Source organism: Paramormyrops kingsleyae, chromosome 1 (genome assembly GCF_048594095.1).
Source record: "Paramormyrops kingsleyae isolate MSU_618 chromosome 1, PKINGS_0.4, whole genome shotgun sequence".
In the NCBI taxonomy this organism is placed as follows: Eukaryota; Metazoa; Chordata; class Actinopteri; order Osteoglossiformes; family Mormyridae; genus Paramormyrops; species Paramormyrops kingsleyae.
The window spans coordinates 24018246-24042609 of record NC_132797.1 but is presented as its reverse complement, the minus strand read 5'-3'; the positions used below and the strand labels follow the sequence as shown (position 1 = coordinate 24042609).

The window sequence follows — 24364 nt, the reverse complement described above, 5'->3', positions numbered from 1 at the left end:
ATTTGTTTATGATACAGATTACCTGAACACTAAACATTATAGTCATCCATTGACTACAGGCAACAACAGACAAATCCATCCATCCATCCATCCATCCATCCATCCATCCTCTACCCACTAGTACTGCTCAGGATTGCCGGGGTGTATTCCAGGCAGGACACAAGGCACCCCATCAGATTTTTTTTCCATTTTTGTGGAATTATATTTCATACCAAAGCACTTGTTTAAGGTCCTGTAATGTATGCAGATATTTGAACTCATACTGCAGGATGAGAGGTCTTATATTAGACATTAGTTGCAGAGAACTATATTTCGGGACAGCCTCAGTCCGCATGCCGCAATTCCACTGAAAGGCGATGCATGGGATGAATTACTTTCCCACAACTGCCGACAGTGAGACGGAAATGAGTGTCTTTCCTGCTGTATTTTAGGTGTGGCTACTATGCGGTTTTCATGCTTTACATCTCTTGCATAGATGGGTTGCTGTATTTTTAGGCTTCATAGTTACTCCAGCGATACTCAGATGTAGAACTCGGAGACCGTATCGGGCGGAATTCCCCATGGTGTGGTGACAGACTGTTTTGTGTTTGATCCAAGGAACCAAAACCCAAACGCTTCTGAGAATTGACCAGGGGGTTGACTTCCTATTTTATCCTGTGCTTTTTAGTAACATAAGAGTCATTTTTGAGAGATCCTGGTGTTGTATATTTGCTGCAGTTTTTCCAGTATTTCCTCCTGTGGTTGCAAATCCAAGTCTGATCACCTGATTTATGGCTGTCTTGTAATAATGTACTGCATAAATAGCTTACCACATACTCTAGCTGAGGTTGTGGCACTAATGTTATTGATTGGAAATCCATATGAAAATATCAGATTAATAACAGCCTACTAATAGCTTGTTTACCTGATGAATGGCTAGGAATTATTTATTTAGTTATTCATGGAAATTACTCTAATAATTGCACTGGTTAACAGAACACATAGAGGTTTTAAAATGTACAACCTTCCTTAGGTTAATATATAAAAAAAAATAATAATAATAATTAAAAAAACAACTGGAATTAATCAGTCGTTTTACGAGATATTTCACTTGTAGTATTCTTAGCTTCGTCATTGAGATCTTGGCGGTTTTAGCAGATTTTTTTCTAATTGTTACCCACGCAGCCTAACCTACTGTGAGCCCTGCATAGTTTCCATGTCAATACAAGGCTGTACTTTGTCAAAACTGTACCTAAGAATCGGCGGGCTGAAACCAAAGTGAGGAAGACCAAGAGGCTGAGGAAGAGGAGAGTGATTGGGCACCGTAGGTTAATGTTAATCCCAGTGAATCCTGTGCGATTACATCTTGGAGTTACAAGAGTCTGGTGGCAAAGATCGTGCAATAAGGACGTACACAGTAATAACATCCAGAAGCGGGAAGCACCATTCATTTTACTGTTTGTTTGGTAGTACTGTTGCGCATGCGGGGGTGGCAGGGGCCAGGAATATAGCGCCGCGCCCAGTTTTCTGCTCCTGCCGCAGCGATTAAAAGGAGATACACGCTTGAGTCCCGCGCTCCGCTTCTCCAGTGACATCATATATAAAATAAATGCATAAAATGTTAGCGATGCAGTATCATGGACTTAAGGTGCGTAGATACGAGTGACAGCGATTGAACCGGCATGTGTTCCGTTTGTGGCGTTACACTGCCCCCTGCTGAGACTGCGGGAAAACACATGAGTTACCGCGGCTGCTGTTTGTTTTTCCTCGATGCGTATTAGTTATAAGGCAGTTTTTTTTTGTTTCACGATAATCTGTTAACATTACTTTTTCTAAACAGAATTTGTTAGACTCTTAATTTTCCACTTGAGTGTTTTCAAATCAGTCATTACTGGTTGTTACCTAATAGTATAAAACAATTCAATTGATGAGATGTTCAAACACAGACAAGAAGTTATTACCACATCTTTGTTTGTAATTAATTTCTGTAATCGTTGAAGTACAAAAAGACCTTAGATATTTACAGCACTGTCTTTAAACTGTTCAACTTTGCTAAAATAAGTCTCTTAAAAAGAATGATCTGAAGCAGTAAGGTCAATTATAGTGTGCATTTTCTATACAGAGACATTAAGACGACAAAAAAAAGAAAAAGAAAAAATCATCAATCTTCTAACTGCTTATCCTGGTCATGGTTGCAGAAAGCACCTGGAGCCAATCCCAGAATGCATTGGGCTCAACATAGGGCTACACCCTAGAGCCCTAGAGCAGATGTCAGTCCATCACAAGAAAAAAAAAAATCCTACAAAGTTAAGAATGTATTACCGAAAAAAAAATCTTCACCAAGTGAACCCTGCTGGGATTCGTAGTGTATTGCAGTGTAAGTATGAGCAGGGTAGGGAAAAAAACGAAAATAGGCAGACCAGCTCTACTAATTCAATGCCACCTGACACCACGCCATGAGCCAGAGCATTTAGGTTGCAGCAGTGCACCATGGGAATCGGCCACTCTGGAATGGACTCCCTTCCTGAGGTGATGTCCTTCTCTCGTCTGGGCAGCTGTTTCCCAGTCTGAGGCGCCGAAGCATCTGTCTCCTCCACCAGTTGGGAGGGTGAATAGAGACCTTTCTGGGGGACACAGATGTGTGCCTGTCACTACTGCTTTTGTGACGACTGTCATCTGGGGAACGTAGTGGAGGATGAAGGGTCACATGCTTAGTCTATTTCAAGGGCCCCTGGAGTCTTGAATGTATTTCCTTAGTGTTTTTTTTTTTAATAAAGTAATCCTTTATTTGCATAGTCCGTTGCATTGCTTCTATTCACATATCCCATCATGCTCTGCTTTGAGACACACGCACATATGCAGGCCTGAGCACAGGGTCAGGCTGTGTAGCCAGCACCCATTTCAGGGGCAGAGGCTGGCTGGCTAAGGAGCCAGGAGACACGTGCCAAGGACAGGATTTGAACCAGCAGCCTTCCAATCAAAAGCACAGTGACTTAAACCACTGACCCACAGACCACCTCTAGCATCCCAGGGTGTCCTCAGCCCGTCCATAATCAGACTGATGCATGCTGTCTGTGTATTGCAATGAAGAGCAGCTCTCCGAGATGTGGCCAGCTTTGATTCGCTCGTCTTACCGGATCTCCAGGAAAATGGCATGAGGCCCATAGCCAGAAAAAAAATTCATGGGTTGTCCCGCAACGCTACCAATAGGCCCCCCACAGTAGATGTTACCGATATGGGGGGGGGGGGGGGTTTAAACCTGTACTTGTACTATCTGTCCTTGTGCCTGAAAGGCATTCTTTGTTTTGGGCCTTAATAGTGCCAAACTCTCAATACACGTCGGAAGCTGAAGTTCGAATGACCTCCCTGTTTGAAAGCAATGCCGCCAGTCCCTGTTCCAGGCCCTACTGCGGACACTTCCGAGTTTGGGCTCGCAGTTTCCTGGGTTTGGTCCAGCCATGCTATAAAGGGGTCCTGCTACCTGGATTTTGACCCAGTGGAGCATCCAGGAAGCTGCAGGAAATTGATGAGAGGTTGCAGTCAGCATGAGAGCATGAAAGAGCCCTTGTGTGAGTGAGTTGAACAGCGTACCACGAGTACCCAGCCCACTCCAGAACCACCAGCACATATACAGGCTTGCTGCTAAGTACAGAGGTGTCCGGAGGGCCGGATGTGGGAAAACTCAGCCCACTGGCCACAGAATATCCCACCATGGGAGAAAATGACTCATGTGCGGCTGCTGTGATTGTTTTCCAAAATTAGCGAGTGGCAGCGGCAGGTATCCAGGCAGGCGAAGAAGGTTCTAGTGACCGTGGACAGTGATAGGAAGATCTCAAAGGCAACCAAGGGGATAGAGGAACTTATTCTGAGAATAAAATGTGAATCAGACTCTGTGGCCCCATTTCTGAACATCCTGCCTGGGCTGGGAGATTCTGGCTGTCCATCTGCTTGATTTTGGGAGATCTGCTCCGTTTGTGATTCAGAGGTTTTTTTTTTGTGTGTGTGTAATTTTAGGTAAATGATATAAGCTTGTGCTGCAGAGGCCTCGTATAAATATGGAAATAAGATATGAGTTTGCATAGTTCTTGGTTGTACCTACACTGTGATTCTGTGAAGAAACTGAAAAATCTCAATTTCGTCTCATGTGTGTGAAATGACAATAAAGTGAGTTGACTTAATGTTTGTCTGTAATTTAGTTAGTATGTCACTGTTTGGGCTCTATCACATTTGAAGTGTACCCCATCTTTGTGCATGCATTAGGATATGATCGGATGGATGGATGGATGGATGGGCTTTTCAGGCTGTAAAAACCATACCAACCCGTAAGCGAGTTGCTTTTTGCTTCCTCTTGGACATATTGACTACACCTTCCCCGCCACCCTGTTGTTACTGCCGTCGTTTCTCACACAGCTGGGAAATGCTCTTTAACCTGGGATAATCATCCTCCCCCAAACAATAAAACACACCGTACACAATACACTCTGCTAGCAGTCTAGTCTACTAGCAATCATTCGTTGCCAGCATGGCTGCAGGACACTATTTCCCTCTAACTGCACCAATTCCAGTCACACATATATGTTAGTGGAAAATCCATCTATCCATCCAACTGCTTATTTTGGGTAGGGTCATATGGGGGCTGGGAACCTATCCCACGCAGCACAGGGTACAAGGCTGGGGTACAAGTGATATAAAGTCTGTGTAAATGAACAGTGTTCTTCTGCTTTTTGTGATCAGCACACATTATGAGACAACAAACAAGCCTGGACTTGGTCAGTACGCCCCCTGGTGTCGTCTACCCACTAAGCGAGATGAGCACCGAACTCCCCCAAACAGCAGGGGGCTCTCTTCTGTGAATTCACCCACAGAGTGTCTTTAAAAACCAATTGGCTCTTAATCCTGTTTATCAAAGGAAAACGTACGTTACTATGGTGATATAGCTGAAGGTACAGAAATACAGGTGTAAGAAAAGATTTAATAAGAATGTGACAAAGAGAAGCGTGAAATGTCAAACTAAGAAGCAAATGTTAACAAAACCAGTGAGGTGAGCACTTTTCACAATGCTGGAATTAGATTAGATTCTTCCCATTTTGTCATTCATTATTTTTTATCATTGGAGAGGTTATTTAATCATGTATTGCCCTGGGCCCACAGTCTCGACCTACCTCCATGGAGGAGCATGTGAACTCTGGTTTTCAGATTCAGATTCTCATGATGATTTGACCACGTCTGGACAGTATATTTTAGTCACACATTTCATTCAAGCTGACAGTAACTAGTAGCTAATTTCTGCCTTAAATATTATAGGCTAAATAATATTTTAGATTGCAATAGTAATGCAAGAAACAGACATGACACCGCGCTTTGGCATACAGTACTGTGTGCTTAAGCATCTGTTGCAATTATTTTGCAATTTTTTTGCAGTTTGCCATATGTGACATCAGAGAATGTGCATTGGGCGTATTTTTGCTGTGGGAACCTTTTATACATATATTTTGATAGGAGTTCTTGTGCTCGGTTTGAGAAATATATGTAAGACACGATAAAAATTGTCAGTGATTTACTGCTGTAAATCAATATCTTTGCCTAATTTAATGGTTTTGCTCAAAGTTATGTTGGATTCATTTTTTACTTTTCAAAATATTAAAGCAAACCATCCCTTTATATTTTTAAGGTTTATTTTTTGACTTGTGAGCACCAGTGGGGTAGTGTGAAGGTTAAGAGTCGGTATCTGAGTCCCTGTGGTCATTATTTCAAATCCCCAGAGTAATCATGTTACTGCTGGGAACTGGAGCAAGGCACTTAACCTCATAAACTGTTCCGGGGGTTGGGGGGGGGGGGGATGCCGGATAAATGGCCTTCTGACCCCAACTTTGCTCTCACCTATGCTTCTGTGTCCTAGGAGAACAAGATGGGAAAACCAAAGAATTCCTATATAGCTGTACTCACTAGTACAAATGGCAAATAAATCTTCTTCAGTGTTAATCCACAGTGAAAGGGCAGAGAGTAAACTTTATCAGTCTCCAGTTGGTAGACTTATTGATTACATCAGACATATTCATCCAGGGCTTGACCTCATCTGATGCAACAGCAAGCTCTGCCAGATATAGGTTACAAGCCGCCATTGGACTCGATTACAGTTTCCCTGCATGTCAGCAACAGAAACCTAACGAATGCTAATCTGATGTGAAATTTTAAGGTCTGAAATAATTACATATAATTCTGTACCTTTTGCACTTTTCAGTTGATTGTTGCTGAACACATTTATTCAACCGAAGCTGCCAACAAAAATGTCCAGAACAAAGCCTGATTGCAGTTCTATTGTAGATATATGCTTGAATTTTTCCAGGATTATGTAGTCTTCATGTTAGCTCAAGTAAGAGGATATTGAAGTTTCTGCATTAAGGATCCCTTGTCTTCTCTGGCAGGTAGCCATTGGCAAGCTGTACAGTGCTCAGAAGACCGTGGTGGAAACCGAAGGGATGAAGAAAGCCTCCTGAATGAAGGGAGAGAATGTAGACAGAATGACAGAAGAGGATGTTGACTGGTCACTTCCAGGAAGTGTCATTGACTTGTAGTGGTCCTCGCTAGGATACTGGCAGAGGGAATGGGTTGGTGCCCTCCAGTGGCAATTAAAGTTATTACCAGTAATTTTCCACCCAGGCCACAGCCGTGTAGTGGGGTAAGCACCTACTGTATATGGTATGTGCAGATTTCATCCCACTGTCATAACATTTTTTTTCTTTACTTTTGAAAAGTATCTTTTTGTCATTGTATGTATTTTGCCATTTGAAATGGTTGAAAATAAAGATTGTGTTTCCATTACTGTGTGAATGCACTTCATACGATTACTTCAGACACTTTTTTCAAATTCGTTTGATGTTGGTCACACACACTATATTTGCAAAAGAATTGGGACACCTGCCCATTACACCTACAGGAAATTTTATCACATCCCATTCTAAATCCATAGGCAACAATATGGAGTTGATCCCCTCTTTGTAGTTATAACAGCTGCCACTCTTCTGGGAAGGCTTTCCACAAGTTTATGGAGTGTGTCTGGAGGAATTTTTGCCTATTCATCCAGAAAAGCATTTGTGAGGTCAGACATTGATGTTGGATGTGAAAGCCTGGCTCGCAATCTCCGTTCTAGCTGATTTCAAAGGTGTTCGATGGGGTTGAGGTCAGGGCTCTGCATAGGGCAGTCAAGTTCTTCCACACCAAACTCACCCATAAATGTCTTTATGTACAGTGGCACCTCAGTTCTCGAACTCATTAGAACTCGAATTTCTTAAAAGTCGAACCAACCAGTTCGAAAAAAAATAATCTAGAGCTCGATCTGAATCTCAGTAGTCAAACCGTGAACGCCGACCTAAGATATCTTGTATGCGCAGGGAAATGAGTCACGCGGCACGTCTCTCAGCGGAAACAAAGGGTAACGCTTCAGTCTCAGCCTCGCATTAGCTGTGATAGCACCGTGCATGTTTACACTAACTGAATACATATATTTAGACAGTAAAAATACATTTAGACAATGATAGACAATAACAGTAATTATTATTATATAATAAAATACATTTTAAAATAAAGATTTCTTATTCATTATTTTAATATTAATAATAAATAGTTAATACATTTAATTATAATAATATTGTTGTGCCGAGCGGGGACGGATCAGAGACAAAGGCGCAGATGTCAGGGTATTGGGGAATACGGGGTTTAATTACAGGTAAGGCAGGCAAAACGCAGACGGACAATACAATGACTGAACTGGGGAAACAAACTGAAACGCGGACGAAATACAGAGGACTAATGACAACAACCAGAAACAGCTGATCACACGGGGATTCCACACGGGGTTAACGAGGGGGCGTGGCACACGGAAAGAGCGGACCAGGACACATCGTTTGAATACATTTATTTTCTTACTTTACAAATTACTGTTTTGATAAATGCGCTTAGATTTGTTTAGTACAGTATATGCTCTTCTTGTTTTATCCGGTTCATTTTGTGTTTAAATGCTAAAAAAAAACATATTTAGGTGTAATTTTTTTGTGGCCGGGAACCAATTAATTAATTGGTTTTCCATTATTTCTTATGGGGAAAATTAGATCACAACTCGAACTTTTTAGGATTCTATCCGGAGTTCTGAACGGATTAAATTCGAGTTCTGAGGTATCACTGTACCTTGCTTTGTGCTATGGGACATGCCAGACATGCCGGAACACAAAAGGTCATTCCTCAAACTGTTCCCACAAAGTTGAAAGCATAGAATTGTCTAAAATGTTTTGGTATGCTGAAGCATTAAGAGTTGCCTTCACTGGAACTAAGGGGCCTAAACCAACCCCTGAAAAACAGCCTCACACCATTATCCTTCCTCCACCAAACTTTACACTTGGCTCAATGCAGTCAAGCAGGTAACGTTCTGTCTGCTGCCAAACCCAGACTTGTCCATCAGACTGCCAGGCATAGAAGCGTGATTTGTCCCTCCACAGAACACATTTCCACTGCTCAAGAGTCCAGTGGCGGTGTGCTCTACACTCCATCCACTCCGCGCTTGCTGATGTAAAGCTTGCATGCAGCTGCTCAGCCATGGAAGCCCGTTCCATGGTGTCCAGTTTTTGTTGCCAGAAGAAACTTGGAATTCTGCAGTTATCAAGTCAACAGAGCTTTGGCAACTTTTACACACACGTCAGCACTCGGTGACCCCACTGTTATTAACATGCCACTTTATGGATGCATTTCTGTTGTTCCTAAATGCTTCCCCTTTGCAATAATACCACTTACATTTGGCTGTGGAATATCTAGCAGGGAAGAAATTTCATGAACTGAGTTATTGCAAAGGTGACATCCTATGACACTGCCACACTTCACTGAGGTCTTCAGAACAAGCCATTCTTTTGAAAAATGTTTGCTAGCCTGACTGCATGGCTTGAAGCTTGATTTTATACACCTGTGGCAATGGGTCTGAATGATACAATTCAGTTATTAAGAGGTGTGTCCCAGTACTTATGTCCATATAGTGTAAACTTAAATCACAAAAAAAGAAATCATGGGTCATTTGATTAAGAAGAATGCATATGTATTCTGTTTAATAATATATTTCTCAAGGTTTAAATTATGCATTTATTGTAATGCAGTTCAGTATCACCTCTATCTTTTTTACAGTTGTGGGTTTGCTACCACTCTCTGTCTGTGGAGTGTCTGTTGGAGGTATTTCACAATGCAAAGCATCTAAAAATACTTATTGAACCGTGACAGACCAATGAGCATGTAAGGGTCATGTTTCTCAACACTTGCCGAGAGCTTGTCTGAAAGGGTCACCGCGGACAAAACGTATCAGCATCTGTGATTAAGCAGGTTTAGGCATGCTGAACACACAAGTTGTCTGGTGTTATGCTAAATAGATTAATATTAGGCATGAAGAATTCAACCAGAAGTTGAATGGGGTGCATCAGTTACATTAGATCTGAGCTCTTCAAATCTGGCCCTCGATTCCAAATCCAGGCCTTGTGTTCAGTTTTCATAGGTAGCTAGTTTAATAATTACTGATTTTGATTGGTCAGAGGCTTCACACCTGACTCACAGGTAAAGGAAGGCTGGAAAATCAGCAGGGCTCAGACCTTGAGGACCGTGACTCGAATACACCTGCACTAGATCTACAGCAGAAATCCTAGGCAGCTCTGTTTTACAGTTAAATCCATAATGATGAAAGTAAATGTCCATCTCCAAAAAACTTGATTGAAGTTGCCTGTTGCCTGTAAAAATCAGAGAAGACCAGAAACATGTAGCGGGGGGGGGGACTTGAGAACAAAAATGGCTCCTTTTGATCATCGACTTCTAAGAGATTCTCGCTTAGTTACAGTCTTGAGGCTGCACATTTACTGTGTAAGCGATAGTAGATTTACTCGTTTGAAAGTGTCAGGTACAAACCCATCCATCCTTCCATTCATTTTCCAGCCTCCACCCTGCTCAGGATTGGGGGACTGGACTTTACCACCAGCTGCACAGGGCACGTGTATATTACATTATATTTAATTTTTCCCAAGAGTGTGCTATCTATCTCCTTGAAATCCAACTGTACATAAGCTTAGCATTGAGTAAAAGAGAAAACGGGATGTTATCAGTGTTATATGCAACACATGAAGCCGTGTGTGCATTTTCTGTTTCTGCAATTTTGGAATACCTGAAAAACTGTTCAAGTCGATTAAACCTTAATACCAAGCAGATGTATCTGGGTGACATCACACAGAATGTGAACTGCTTGTATTCATTGGTACTAAAATACATCAAAAGACCTCCTGACAGGCATGTTTGCCCAGCAGCGATTTCTGCTTTTTTAATGTTTTGTTATTTGGGGGATGGGGTATATAAGAGACCCAGTTACACATACAACCCAGTGGACAATCTGACTGCCAAATGCACTGAATGAAATCCCTGCACCGGAGGTCAAACTTTTATTTACAGTATACATGGCAAACAGAATCTATCTCTTGGACTTCGGCACCGAGGTAGAAAAAGTTTACATGCAAGGGGAAAACGTGGATACCACCTACCAGTATGAACTAGCATATGCTGTGAATAATAGTAAAGATGCAGCGTGGATTGTTGACAGAAAAACGATTCAGTTGATTGAGACGCATATCGAAGACCCAATATTACATACGTAGTAAAGCAAGATCAAGATCCATTGTTTTTTTATTGAAAGAAAAAATTGTTTTTGTAATCTTTATCTTCCTTTAAGTTTAAATTAAACTAGTACCAGTAAACTGGTAGTGAGAATACATCTGGCCAGTTCTAGGGTAACAAGCTGCGCTTTAAACCCCGTAACAGAATAACGTCTCGTTTACCTACTGTAGGCGTGATTAAAATAGCCCAAACTCACTTGCGGGATTATAGTTAAAGCATTTATTTATCTTGATGAATAGGCTTCGATATGCAAGCATTAGTGTCGCAAAACACACTTTGCGGCAGATAATTGTTTGCCTTTTTGATAGGAGTAACTCAGGACCAACACAAGCGCACATGCCACTTGCTTTTATTTCATCAAAGGATATACATTTCTTGAACGTCTTTCCCTTAGGTAGCATTGAATGCTGCCGTTTCATTGCTGGTGGTGCAGTGGTACTTCAAGGTGTAGTTGTGCCCTTCGTTGTTGTCCCAGAACTCACCCTGATCAGTCTTTGAATAAACCGCAAAGTGCACCAAGGAGCCGGCCTCCAAAAAGGGGGGCGTGTACATGGTGAAGGTGAAGCGCTCGTAGGTGCCAGCCGAGTCCTCCACCGGCACTGCTATGGCCTGTGCATCCACAAAGGACAGCCAGTCGTTGAAGGTGTACCTCACCCCGACTTCCTTCTTGTATCCAGCACCAGCAGGCACCTTGATTAGCCCCTTCACGTCAAACATCGTGACTGTCACCTTTTCCAGCGATACCTGTCGCTGCTTCACACGGGTCTCAAAATCCTTACACTCCACCGGCATCTTGAAAGTGGGCACCAAGCGATCCATGGTCAAGGTGGAGCCCAGTTTCTCGCACACCTCCCGCAGGTCTTTGTCAGGTTGATGGACGAAATTTTGCAGCCTGGAGAAGACCTTGGAGGGGATCTGTGGGTCTTCAGCGGCGCTGAAGTGCTTCACGCTGGCCAGGCTGAGTCCCAGCGCGTCGGCAAACTTAACTTTCTTTCGGCAGCTTTGCGAAATTTCATTAAAGAGGGTGGCTTGTTCTGGATAAGCAGGCAGAGACTTCGCTCTCCGTCTGTCTTTGAAGAACATCTCGTCTTCCAAGTCCATGAAAGTGTCCTCCATCTGATTTTCGTTTTCTGCTGTTCCATCCACTCCATCTACTTGACTGCAGCCCGCTGTAGGCTGGGCTGGTTGCTCAGAGCCCCTTTGGGTTATCGAGTTGGGCAAGGTGCTGTGATCATCCATGCCGGTTTGATTTTAAAGTAAGCAGAAGGTGATCCAACGGACTGAGGTTAACAAAAACTGCCGTATGAACTTGGGATCAGAGGTATTTCTGTAGTGCGTCACAGCAACGTAATATACGAATAGTAAGATACATATGTACTCAAAAACTCATCGTGACGACTTTTGCAAAATGGGAGACTCTCCCTTAGTCAATCATTCAGTATTTACATATCAGCAACCCGTTATGCCAGATGTTTCTCTTTCCCATAGAAACAATATGTGCGTATAATATTCATATAAGAAAAAAATCAGATAATCAGCTTCCATTCCTAAAAATAATCTGAAGTAACTTGGTGAAGAAACTTCTCGGATTTCAGGAAATTTGATGTTTGACTTGCAGTACGATGCTCTTGCAACCACCAAAAGCAGCAAATTCTGAACACGGTTTACGTGCTTATGATTTGCCACTGAAGTGCTTCACTTGCGATTTACCTGAATATCATGAAAACGGAATAGGAACACTTCGTTGATTATTAACTTTATTGCAAATAAAAAAAGAGTCCCTGTTGTGACGGAGTTAGGCAAGGGTTTGTACTAATAACGAGCAGATAGAACGGGTGGTCTTCGTTCCCCTAGTGACGCAACGCCTCAGATCTGTAAACGATCAGTTATGTAATCTGTGTAATCTGTCAAATCAAGTTTGGTCACATTTAATACACTTTTATAATTCCAATATTTAATAGGCCTGCTTATAGTCGTAAAAAGCGCCACATCCCTCTCGACTTGTTGAAAACCCAGTGCTGACAGAACATTCGTACAATTAATCCTAAAGTAAGTGTCTCTACGTGAAAGGCTCGATTAATTATGACAGTTCAATATCTCACAGTGATTATCAGCCGTATACCTATATTTGTAATTGCATTTGTTTAGATTAGTCAATGTATATTACTAATAAAGAAATAAAATGCATTATTACATTTTGCCAAATTCTCCGGTCCCCCGTGTTCAGCACTGGCGCCAGGGGGCTCCGAAGCTCTCCCCCCCTTGGCTATATTTAACAAGAAGCACAGTCTGCTCTCAGTGGCCCCGCAGTTTTCAGTTTTTGGACCTGAAACATCCCTCCATTTGGCATCATCACTGCTCGCCGTTTCTCTTAACTCATCGGTCACATTCACCTCCGGCCATTTTCCTTGCCCTTTTAGATGTGCAGACCTCACGCCAGATGCCCATCTAGGTGTCATGGCATTTAGGTGTGTAAAGCTCAAATCCTCCAAGACTGAACTCACCCAATTCCCGGTTAGACGATCACCACACCTTTATGTAATACTGATTATCATCTTCCTCACATTCATGCATCTGTGAGCACATCTGATAGTTAACCACCCACCACATACCTACCATCCCCAGACCACCCTCGTCTAAGTTTTACCCAACTATCAAGTTCAAAGGTTTTGAACAATATCATCTGTCCCTTTGGCTAAGCCAGACACTTTCTAGTGAGCCATTCTGTACGTCATCTACCGTGCATAGTGACCTATATATAGGCTACTTTGAACAGTACAGAAAAAAAATAATGCAACAAACGACAGCAAAAGAAGCGCAGATAAATTCAACAACTAAACATGCAATTTTCACAATACTTGTGCAATATGAACACAAATAGAAAAATTAAATGACAGTATAAGTGCACTTCAAGTAGAATCGTTGGTTTGGACGCTGGGCGGGCTACATTAGATTTCTGAATTTTCCACACTACGATTATTTGTGTGTTTAAAATTTGCTATTTGACTCTCACGTGTACTCACATTGAAAGAAATATGTGTGTACATGCAGAAACATTGACATTTCTATCGTTACGGGACAACATCACAAATTGCGAACTGGGTAGTGTTTGCTGAACTCGTCTAATTAAATCAGAGGTTCGTAGCGGTAATTTTGATGTGTATTTCAGCACGTAATTACGCTTTCACCACTCCCCCACATACCAAGCCAAAGCATTATACGCGGAATGGTAATTATGACATTAAAATGTAAGCACTAACCCTTGGGTTTGCATTCTTGGCATTCTGGCTGCCGGGGTGTTACTAATGAATCACTGAAAACGATGCTTTCACACACAACCTATTTCCCCCCCGCATTTTAAAGGGGTCAGACGTCTACCAAGAAAATACTTTAAAATGCTTGTATATTTCAAGTTTTAAAGTTTTTTTTTTTTTTACTTTACACTTTTTAATACACCTCAGAACTCTTTTAAGGAATCACATTCAAAACTTGACACAAACTACCTACACGGTTCTTCTATTAAATGGCACAGGTTTTATCTCTGTATTACATAGACACAATGAATAGCCTCACACACATGGTGTAAAACGTTACAATTTACCCAATAGCCAGTGATCAGTGATAGTTGTAACACAGCCCTGGGTTAAATGTAACATTAAAAATCATGTCAAAACATTTCAAGTTTTAATAGCTTTTTATCCATCCATCCATCCATCTTCTACCGCTTTTCTGGGTCTGGTCACGGGGGTAGCAGTCTAAGCAGGGAACCCAAGACTTCTTTCTCAATTTTTTTTTTCTGCTTACAAATCTGAGTGTGTTTGTTACAGGAGGATCCTTCTTCACGTATGAAACAGGCTAAACTGAGCATGTGCAGAGTGAGTTGTGTCATTTGTACCTCATACCTCATTTGAGAAATATATTTTGTTACAACTATCCTGTGCTACACTCATCCCTGGTCTCCCCTACATAAGACAAATTCTTACATGCATCCTTCAGACTATTGCTAAATACAAGATAATTAACAGCAATATGTGATAAACAAAGAGGATCAGTAAATATCTCTACATAGAAATGACAATTACCGAATTTTTCACATTTTCATGTTTATTAAAATGTAGAAAAATGACAAAGGAAAAAGAAAACAAATTTGTACTAGTTTGCTAAACATCAGTGCTGCCTGGGGGACTCTAATCTATTCAGGAAGATTATAGTGTCCCTTTGAATAACTGACCCCATTCAACAACTCTCTTTGGTCTCCCTTACAAACACACAGGACAGAATTCATTCAATTAAGAATTATTTTGATTGCTATGGATTGTTCTCAAAAACATCAACTATTTCACAAAAAAACAAAGACTTAATACAGTGTTAATGAATATTTGTTGATCTCATGATGTCAGCCGTGGAGTTTGACCAATGACGGTAGCACATGACCTTGAGAGAACCATCATCTGTTTGGGTCAGACTCGGTACCATGTGACCAGCGGCTGGCGGGCCACGAGCCTCCGGGTGTTCGTGCGAGAAAGCTCGATGATGTACATTTCAATGAGTAAACATCTAACATGCCAAATGTCTTTACAATGCACCCCCAGGCTGTTTGAAATTGACTGGTACAAAATAACAAAACAAAAAAAAAAAGGACGACCAGACAGACAGGGACAAAAGTGACAGATTCAGATGGCCTGGGGAAGGAAGCTGCTCACTGATTACCAGATTCAGGAACAGGTTCTCTTTCTAAGCTATTCGAATTTCCAACATACACATTTCCAGTACCAGTCATATCTATGACACATGCACTTCAGAAATGTGTTACTGTACTTTATCAGCCACTGACCATATATAGCCAATTTTGTAGCTTTGTATCTTATTTAGTCCATCGTATCCAAGTCTGGCTGAATGACTCAGCATTCCAATGCACCTGTTGCACATGGCCTATAAAAAGAAAACTTAATCCTGAAGACAGTAAACACTACTGCCAACAGGGGCCATCATGCAACACAACAAAGGACTTTAGTTTTATGTACGAGATCCACGCATCCTGCACCTAACATTAGCAGTTACAGGCTACCGTTATGACCTACACTCAAGAAAGACCAAACAATTACGCAGAACTAGCCTGATGACAGGGGGCCACCAGCTCTATGGCTCCTGCCCGTCTTGGTTCGAACATTGCAGCCTGCATTGGCCTGACCATAGTCACCATCCAATTCACCAGTCACATCCCTGTTTGTCCTCCTTTTCTTAGACCATCGGGAAACGACCATGCCATTTCACTGTTCTATCACCAGGGGGAACAGTACTCAGATGTAAAAATAACATATTATTGTAAAAATAATTTAAGAATACCTTTCCAATACTGACAGTACCATCTTCACTAGCTGAAAACAAGTTTAACTGGTGCCTTTGTTAAAAACTCACTACCATGTAAAAACTGTTGACAGTTGACACTGACTGGAATTCTTGGGCAAAGTGTTATTGTTATGAATATCCCCAACTAGTAGCAGCATGGCCACCTTATTTGTAAGAAATTCAACTTCACCGGCCTCATCTTGATGCACCATATCTATCCGATTAGCTGGTGGATTCCAGTGTCAAACACAAGCTGCTTCCCAACTGCATCTCATTGCTGCTTACAGGAAATCTGCAGTGTAGTAGCAGGATTTTATCTGAAAATGGAAGAATTCGCCACACAGCTGCCGAATTTGCATACGGAAGCAGTTTACATTCTTGAGTCTATCCTTGTCGTGCTTCCAAAATGTAGAAAAACATACAAGTTGTTACCCTTTATAACTGCTACAAACACAGAACCACCCGCATTTTACTCTGCAATAGTGCTCGAGTCCACAGGCTTCTGCGGAGGGACAATGCAGGAATATTTTGGTACTGATCACGACCACGCTAACAGTGGGTGACATTTAAACATAATAGCTTGTTTGTTTTATATAATTCGTGTGGCCAGTTACCAAAGAATACCAAAACTAGGTGGAACGCAATGGGAAAATGAAACAGACATGTTTTCACGCTCAAATACAAGACACTAAGAAGTTTGTGTTACGAAATCAGACAATTTATTTTGACCACTTTTCACAGCTGAATATTTTAATCTATAAAAAACTTTACATATTATACAATATACATATATTATTTATATATAGTTTATAAACTACAACAAAATAGGTCCCAGAGATGAAAAGTACTGTACCAAGCATTCAAAAAAAAACCAACACACTCTATGGTTCTTTTGGGGGAGAAGAAAAGCAGGGTATTCAGTCAAATCTGTATTCAATGTACAAAAATAAGGTACATTTCATCACCACCCCCCCCTCAAAAAAAAATAACCTCTTCGTTTAGCAATGGGTTTAAAGGTTATTTCTGTTCACCTACAATCAGTTCCGCTTCCAGTACATGAAAAGTCTCTAACTGCAAAGGCTGCTTCATTTCTGCAAACAAGACACCAGAAAGTTATGAAGGCGAATGAGGAAACTCAGAATCCCTGCATCGACGATGATTGAGGTTTCTCACCTTTCTACTACATGGCCCAAGGCACTGGTTTTGAACAACAGATATAGGTCACCAACAGAGAATGGCAGACTTAACGTAACAAAAGGCTTTCCCCAAGTTTCCTTTCCGCTGAAAGAGCACTGCAGTGTTTCAAGTAAAGATGGAAATCATTGAGTGTGGTTCAGATGCAGCTATTCTTACTCACAAAGATGATACAGTTTTCTCTTTGTAGTACGGGATGGAAGGTCCTCACTGTCCGTTTAAGCAATGAAAAGCTACGAAAGCACAGGATTATTTGCATTGCAGCACAGTAGAAAAATGACCCCCAATATAAATCTTCATCACCCCCCCCCCCCCATTTCACATCATCCTCTTCTTTTCATACTTGTGTATTTAAGGGCACATACTGATGAAAGAAAAACAGCGTTCAGAAAGACAAGTTCAGGAAGAACTGGGTGGAAGTCAGTACAAATGGTTTTTACTGCTTGTGTGGTGTGTTCAGATGATATTTTTTTTTGCATAGAATCTAAACCAAGAAGAGATGGACTCTGGCCTGTCATTGGCTTCTGATCTACAGCTCTATAAAATATCGTGTGTCATGACAAAGAACTGTTATCTGCTGCCATCAGATTCAATCAAGTTTGACTGCAAAGGCTTCAGTCAAACTATTGAATAAATGTCTTAAACCAAGAGACTTCCATTTTAATCATTATGTGCGAAAAATAATTTACAGTGTATTTTTCCTCACTTTGCTGAGGTATTACACCACATCAAATGAAATCAACTGCAGCCAAAATTCATTGTAATATTAGTTTGCGTTCATGTGTCTGCATTTTGGCATCTGGCTGGATATATCAAAAGTTCAAAAGCTCAGACAACAACATTGTCATTTATAATAGTTTGGTTCTAGCCACAAGTGATGCCAAACAAATTCAGCCACCACGTTTGCTTCCTACCTTTCTGACCTTTAGTACTCTTAATTCTGAAAGCCCAGAAAAAGGACCCTACTATCTGACGAGGTGCTTAACTAGTGAGGAATATCTATATTAAAAAAAAAAAAAAAGGTACACTAAGATGGCATTTTGGGCTTATGACTCAATTCTTAATGGCCTAATCTAGCAGATAGGCCTGAAAAATCACAGAAAGTTTTGCTGAACATTGATTTGGATTTCCTAAAACAACAAGAAGTAGGATAATACCCCTGATTACAATCAATGTTTTACTCTGAAAATTGCCGTTTGACAAAATATAGCTGCAGTTAACAGTTAACAGATGGAAAACCATACTAAATCTTTCAGAAAGCGAGTTCCCCTTGAATTTTCCCTTAATGCATCTATTCGAAATTGACCAAACAGAAGCAACAATAGAAAACATTTGGTGTAACAATTACCTGAAGTAGGCAATGAAGGAGACCTGAAGCATACACGTTTTCTGTAAATTCACTTTCACCCAGCAATGGTGATACAGACATAAGACATAAATATATAGGTATATATTCTTAATGCTATATACATAGCCATATATTTTAAAGTCAACCTAAGCTACCCTTAGGTACAATCTATGATCCTGCTAGTCTTGTCATTGCTGAAGTAATGTATCTGCAAGACTTTAAAAAAATAACAACAACAATAATAATAATAATAATAATAAATTTAAAAGGTAATTTCAAATGGCGGTTTTCCATGACAAGTTCTGTCATCTAACTTTAGGATGAATATTTATGCATGTTAGAGTTGTCAAATAAAGGCTGCTGCATCATGAAAGACTTAAAAAGTTTAGTTCCCTTCCTAGTCACAACCAAGCAGGCAATGGGGAACAAACAGCTCCAACGTAGCACATCTTCACAAAGAACGCCGAGAGGAACAGAGGTGAGCATCACATGCTGTCCAGGTATCTGGCAAGACTCCCTAAGGCAAACATTTCTCCCCTAGTCAACTCCGGTCAGACAGGCTTTCAGATGCATGGGTCACCACCTGGGAGCGACGTCGCTCCCCTCGTCAGAAGTGGGGAAGGGAAGCAAAGGTCAGCTCTCAGAATCCATCGATCTTCTTCTGCAGGTAGTTCAGGATGGAGTCCATGCCCTGGGGCGAGCCCCACACCCGCTTCAGTGCCTCGCACTCCCGCTCGTTGGCCTGCTCTAGCGCCGCCCTGCTGGTGCCACGCAGCAAGGCTTTGGACTCCCGCAACACCTAAGAGCCGCCGGCGCCCGCGTCCCAGGTGAACGCGCGGTGGAAGGGGGAAAAAAAAAAAAAAGCTGGTTTATGACAATGAATGAGTGTGTAGAAACAAAGAAAACTGAAGCATATGAGTATGCGTTCAGGAAATGTGTCAATCAAGCCGGGGACGGCAAACACACAACATTTCCACTACTGTGGCCATTCATGAGAATCAGTGTAAGGGACAAACACTCAGAATGCAGCCCCAAGCCTCATTCCCAGCACACATTCATTTTCCAGGTGTTCAGAAAATGTCTTTGGTAAATAAATGTAAACAAATGTAAATAAATGTTTTTTGGTTCATTAGGAGATTATTTCCTTTCCTCCTGCACATAAGTAAACATCCCACACATACAAAGACCCTGGTGTGTGCTGGGAGCAGATGACTGATCGGTGTGAAAAAGAGCGACAGAATGAAGTGAAGGCGACACCCACAGGAAGGGGGAGGTGTCTGAGGGTATGGTGAGGAGAAAGAAGGGGAGATACCCCCCCCCCAAACCAAGCAAAATCAAAGGATGACTTACGACCGAATGACAAGAGACTAGCTCCCTAACGCGCACCATCACCTCCTGAGCGAAGGTACCAGGCCAGAAGACCTGGGAGACCAGGCCCTTGGCGCAGGCCTCCTGGGCTGTCAGCTTGCGGCCACTCAGCAGCATCTCGTTTGCCTGTGGGGGGGGAGGGGTAACACTCAGAAGATTGTTCTCCTGCTCACACTACACTGCTATTTCTTGGTCTACTGCAATACCATTCTTTTTTTTTTTTTTTTTTTTTTTTAAAATCGGACAGGAAATTTCAGCCGGGGGAGGGACACCTGGGCACAGCAGGTCCACTGAGTGAGCCTGCAGTGTCCCATCCTAATAAACCTGAGGTATGAGTCTTAAAGAATGACTCTTACATTTTATTTAGCAAGACGCTTTTATCCAAAGCAATGTGCAGTTGAGAAAGCAGGGCCAGCAAGTCCCTGGCACTAAGGTTAAGGCCTTCCGTCGTGGGCCCGACGCTGAGATCTCTCTGCAGACTGTGTGGTTTGACCCAGGGGCTTTCCAATCACAGGCACAGCGTCCTAACCCACTAAGCCATACATCACCCCCAGTTAGGAGATGAAGAGGTTCAAGGGGAGGCTTAAAAACAGCAGGAGGCTGTAGCTGAGTGCTGCCTGGCTCTGAACAGCCCATCAGAGCTGACGGCAGTCGGCCTAAATCTGAGACAAGCAGGACAAAGGGCGGTGTGCCCTTGTTAATTATTATCCCTAGCCTAACCTATAACCACACCTATATGCAGCTGGCGGCCATCTAATAGCCATCACCACGCAGACGTGGATGGGAGTCCTGGGTTCACAGCATGAGGCCCAACACGCTCTGAATATCTGCTCAGTCTGAGATGACCAGTGAGCAGCCAGACCAAGGCTCTCGTCTATGGTGAGTGGAGCACTGCTGCCACCTACAGTCAGAAGACACAACGTGTCTCAGTGTCTTTTTTCAGTTTAGCGGCAGCCCACTAGTCCTCTTTAAATATGGGGTTTAACAATTCCTACCATTATTTCCCATTACTTCTAAGTTACATCACCCCTGAGTTCATGCCATTAATAAAATCAAAGCTGTTCTGACAGGGACGGTATTTCAGTCTGTCCAATCTGATATTTGCTGTGTTACATATTTAAATAGCCGACATCTGTACAATCATGACCACAGGTTGGAGTTACCAGTTTCAGAAAGGCAAACATTAAAATGTATTCCTTTAGTGAACTGCATCCTGTTTGAATTCTTTTAAATGTCATTTCTGAAAATGGTATTTGCACCTAATAATTAACAGCAAATCCATCTCATATTTAAATGTAAATATTGCATACAAACATTAAAATATACCTACATATTCCTGGGCCTGAATGCTGAATCATTACTGCTGATATCACTGAAGCATCGCCCCCACACAGATATTTATCCCAGTAATTAGAAATTTTCATGTACAATTAGCATGCTTTATGGTACTGAGGATTTTTAACCTACAGCTTTGTTAGATGCTTCGTTGACAGTTTAACGATAAAAATGGCGCATCATCAGATGCACTGGCTTCAAATTTGACAAGCTGTATTTACGCATTTTCTTTTCTTTTTTAAAAAAAACTCCAGATACGTTTCCAAGACGACTCACAGATGCCACCCCCATGACGCGGGGGAAGGTGAAGGAGGAACAGGCGTCGGGTGTCTGGCCGAAGGCTGCGTACGGTGTCTGGAACCAGGCCTTCTCGGTGGCCCAGATGACGTCGCACAGCGGCAGAATGGCGGCGCCCAGGCCCACGGCGGGGCCGTTCACCGCCACCACAATGGGCTTCTTGAACTGGATGAAGGTGTTCACGAAGGTCCTGGATGAAGCGGAGGGGGATGGTCATCCTCAATGACAATCACAAAAGAGGTGGGGGTCTGGGGGATCTAAAAATGCCAACACCCTACAACACTGCAGCCATGCAGTTTTGAATTCCAAATAACCGGCTAAGCTGACAAGATTTAACTGCTTATAATATTCTCTTAACCCCTTAACCCAGTTTGGCTCAAGCCAGTCCTCGGGGATCACCGGGCAGTCCCCACTTTTGCTCCTTCCTAGCACACCTGAACCAACCAATCAAAAATACCAAATACCTGGTACAGGCATGCTGGGAGCTGGGAAGGAGCAAAAATGTGGACTGTCTGGGGTCTGGGGTTTTAGAAAAACAGACTTCAATGGCTACAGTTATGCATCTTGCACATAGCATTACAGCCTCAAATTTAACCAGTGGTACTATATGATTCTCCCTGAACCTATCTGCCCGCCCACAGCGCTGAGAAAGAACCTTTGACAAATTGAGTTAAGTCGTGGTTTTGAAGTTGGCAGTATTACAGGCCCTAATAAAACCTCTCCCGTTATTTTTCGTTAACAGTGTGACTTTCAGAAACTTGGTACACTCTCTCTTTACCTCCAACCCACAGGCAGAGCAACAATAAAAAAGGAAACAGCTGAACAAATAAGTTGGAATAACAGTGCCAGGAAAGCAAGGACAAGAGGCAATAAGTCTACAGAGAAAGGATCTCCACAGGTCGAGTTACTCACAGTGAAGCTGGAAAACAAATTCAGTGCTCATAGTGGCCAGGAAAGAGAGGGCTGAGTCATACAGACCCGGGTCTGAGTCCCACAGCACCATAATCTGACTGCTGTGGGGGGGCGGGGTTAAGGGATTATGTTCTCTCTGATGCGTAAGCACCAACTGGAAATCCAGCAGGCATCTACATGGAGCAGATTTACAGTGATGACAGATCCTCCGTTATATACAGAAATGGGTATGAGGTACAAGTTCTGTAATTTACTCTGTCCATGTACGTTTTCAGTCGTCAAATTCTGGTTAAGATGATACAGTGAAGCGATCCAGGCACCCTACAGCTCTTTGATTATGAAGCTTGATTATCAGTCGCCCGATTCACTGTCGGCTGAGTTGAACGTCTCTTTGATACAACAGACCAAACAGGAAGCGTCGCTTTCCTCTCATTCTGCATTCCCTAAGTATTCTCGCTCAGTGGGCCAGAAAAGTTCATGCAGTTGCTCTCATTGTTAACATATCATACATGCAGCCAGCGTTGGGATGGAGCTCCAAGAAGCCACATCTTGCTGATTGCAGTTTGGCGTGACCCTGTGCCACACTCAACCAACATGCAACCAACACGGAACGGCATCCTCTGTCGATTTTCACAAAGATTACATTTTTCAGCCGTATACCTAAAAGGTACATGTAGGATTCACGCCTGCTCTCTGTAATAAAATGGATTCTTGGCAGAACATTTGATCAATAAACATTTGATTGCTAACTTTTTGATGGCATTTTTGGCTTTCTATCAGGTTAGTTCAATTACACATATAAAATTATTCAAAGAACAAACAAGAAAACCGACATTCTTAGCTTTTGTATGATTTTGTTTTCGCATATGACCCTCGTGATACGAGAAGCATCTCGGCGTTCCTTCACCTGATGGAGTCAGCCATTTTGACGCTCTCCTTCTTCCTATCATCTGTCAGCCGGCGGATGAACGAGATGAAGTCCAGACCACAGCAGAAGACACTACCCACTGCGCCCAGCAGGACCAACTTGCTGTCGTCTGCTGCCGCCGTCGTCATGGCATTCTGCACTTCCTTCATCACCTGAGCAAACATCGGTCATATCCATTTGAAAGTTTCAATAGAATTTCAGTCAACCCACACACCCACCCATCTCCAAATCTGAGGGGGGATCTGGGTCTGGAGCCCATGCAGCATAGAGTCTTGGGTTATAGAACACCCTAGACAGGACACTGTTCCATAGCAAGACACACATCTCAAGTTAAACACAAATTCATCTAACCACACTTGGCTCGTAGGATTTCACAATTTACGGGCAAATAATTAGGGATGGGCCGATCCACATTTTTTCAGTTCCGATCCGATTCCGATACACAACTGCCGATACCAATACAGATTCCGATACAAGAGCTCTTTTTATCTGTTATACTTTATATATAATTTTTTTAAGCTAGTAAATACAGATGGAAAAATATTTAATTAGGATACTACAAACATACATAATGTACTGTTTCACCTCGTTTGTACATCTTGTTTTAAGCGTTTTTGAGGCATTTGCAGTTCAATATGAATATCTTCAAAACAAGTATACACAAGTGGTGAATGTTTAAAATTTTAATTTTTCTCCCATTTCTCTACACTTTGTTGCAATGGCAGCCCCTCTTGTATCACAAGCTGCAGCGAGTTTGTAAGACAGTCCAGGTTAGCAACTTCCAAATCATACATTGCTTTTTTTTGTCTCGCACAGTTGCATGCGCATTGTTAAGTGGGAGTGTCCATTAAACGGTATTCCCACCTCTCAAAACTTTATTTTTCAAAGACTGCAAGTCACTGTGCTACTGATCTCTGTTAAAAGCGTAAAATACTCCCAGATCGTCACGTCTTATCTTATGCTCCTCG

The 24364-nt window shown here is 42.1% G+C and overlaps 3 protein-coding genes and 1 long non-coding RNA gene across 6 annotated transcripts in view; 2 read left to right on the top strand and 2 right to left on the bottom strand.

Annotated features, from left to right (window-relative positions):
* The window catches only part of LOC111837854 (LYR motif containing 4), a 42143-nt gene extending 35342 nt beyond the window's left edge, over positions 1–6801 (top strand). The window contains exon 3 of the mRNA XM_023800266.2: positions 6405–6801. Within this exon, the coding sequence (XP_023656034.1) occupies positions 6405–6476 (72 nt within the window). The 3' untranslated portion in view covers positions 6477–6801. The remainder of the gene's footprint in view (positions 1–6404) is intronic.
* Positions 6802–10794: 3993 nt separating this feature from the next.
* Positions 10795–11945, bottom strand: ppp1r3g (protein phosphatase 1 regulatory subunit 3G). The gene has a single exon (XM_023800160.2). The coding sequence runs from the start codon at positions 11902–11904 to the stop codon at positions 11056–11058; it is 849 nt and encodes a 282-aa protein (XP_023655928.1). The 5' UTR covers positions 11905–11945; the 3' UTR covers positions 10795–11055.
* A 4765-nt stretch (positions 11946–16710) lies between these two features.
* The window catches only part of LOC111837846 (chromodomain Y-like protein), a 41339-nt gene continuing 33685 nt past the window's right edge, over positions 16711–24364 (bottom strand). Inside the window, exons 4-7 of one of the 3 annotated variants that reach the window (XM_023800256.2) lie at positions 23376–23548; positions 21536–21746; positions 19949–20050; positions 16711–19355 (exon numbers count right to left, since the gene is read on the bottom strand). In XM_023800256.2, the coding sequence (XP_023656024.2) occupies positions 19197–19355; positions 19949–20050; positions 21536–21746; positions 23376–23548 (645 nt within the window). In that variant the 3' untranslated portion in view covers positions 16711–19196. Of the gene's footprint in view, positions 20051–21535; positions 21747–23375; positions 23549–24364 lie in introns of all 3 variants that reach the window. The other 2 variants (XM_023800255.2, XM_023800254.2) reach the window with 2 other exon arrangements.
* On the top strand, positions 20662–23209 carry LOC111837847 (uncharacterized). Its single transcript, XR_002836752.2, has 3 exons — positions 20662–20803; positions 21514–21796; positions 22348–23209. It is a non-coding gene; the product is annotated as an uncharacterized lncRNA (long non-coding RNA).

Excerpts from the sequence above, each read along its gene's own strand:
- ppp1r3g (XM_023800160.2), bottom strand. The coding sequence starts at position 11,904 with ATGGATGATCACAGCACCTTGCCCAACTCGATAACCCAAAGGGGCTCT.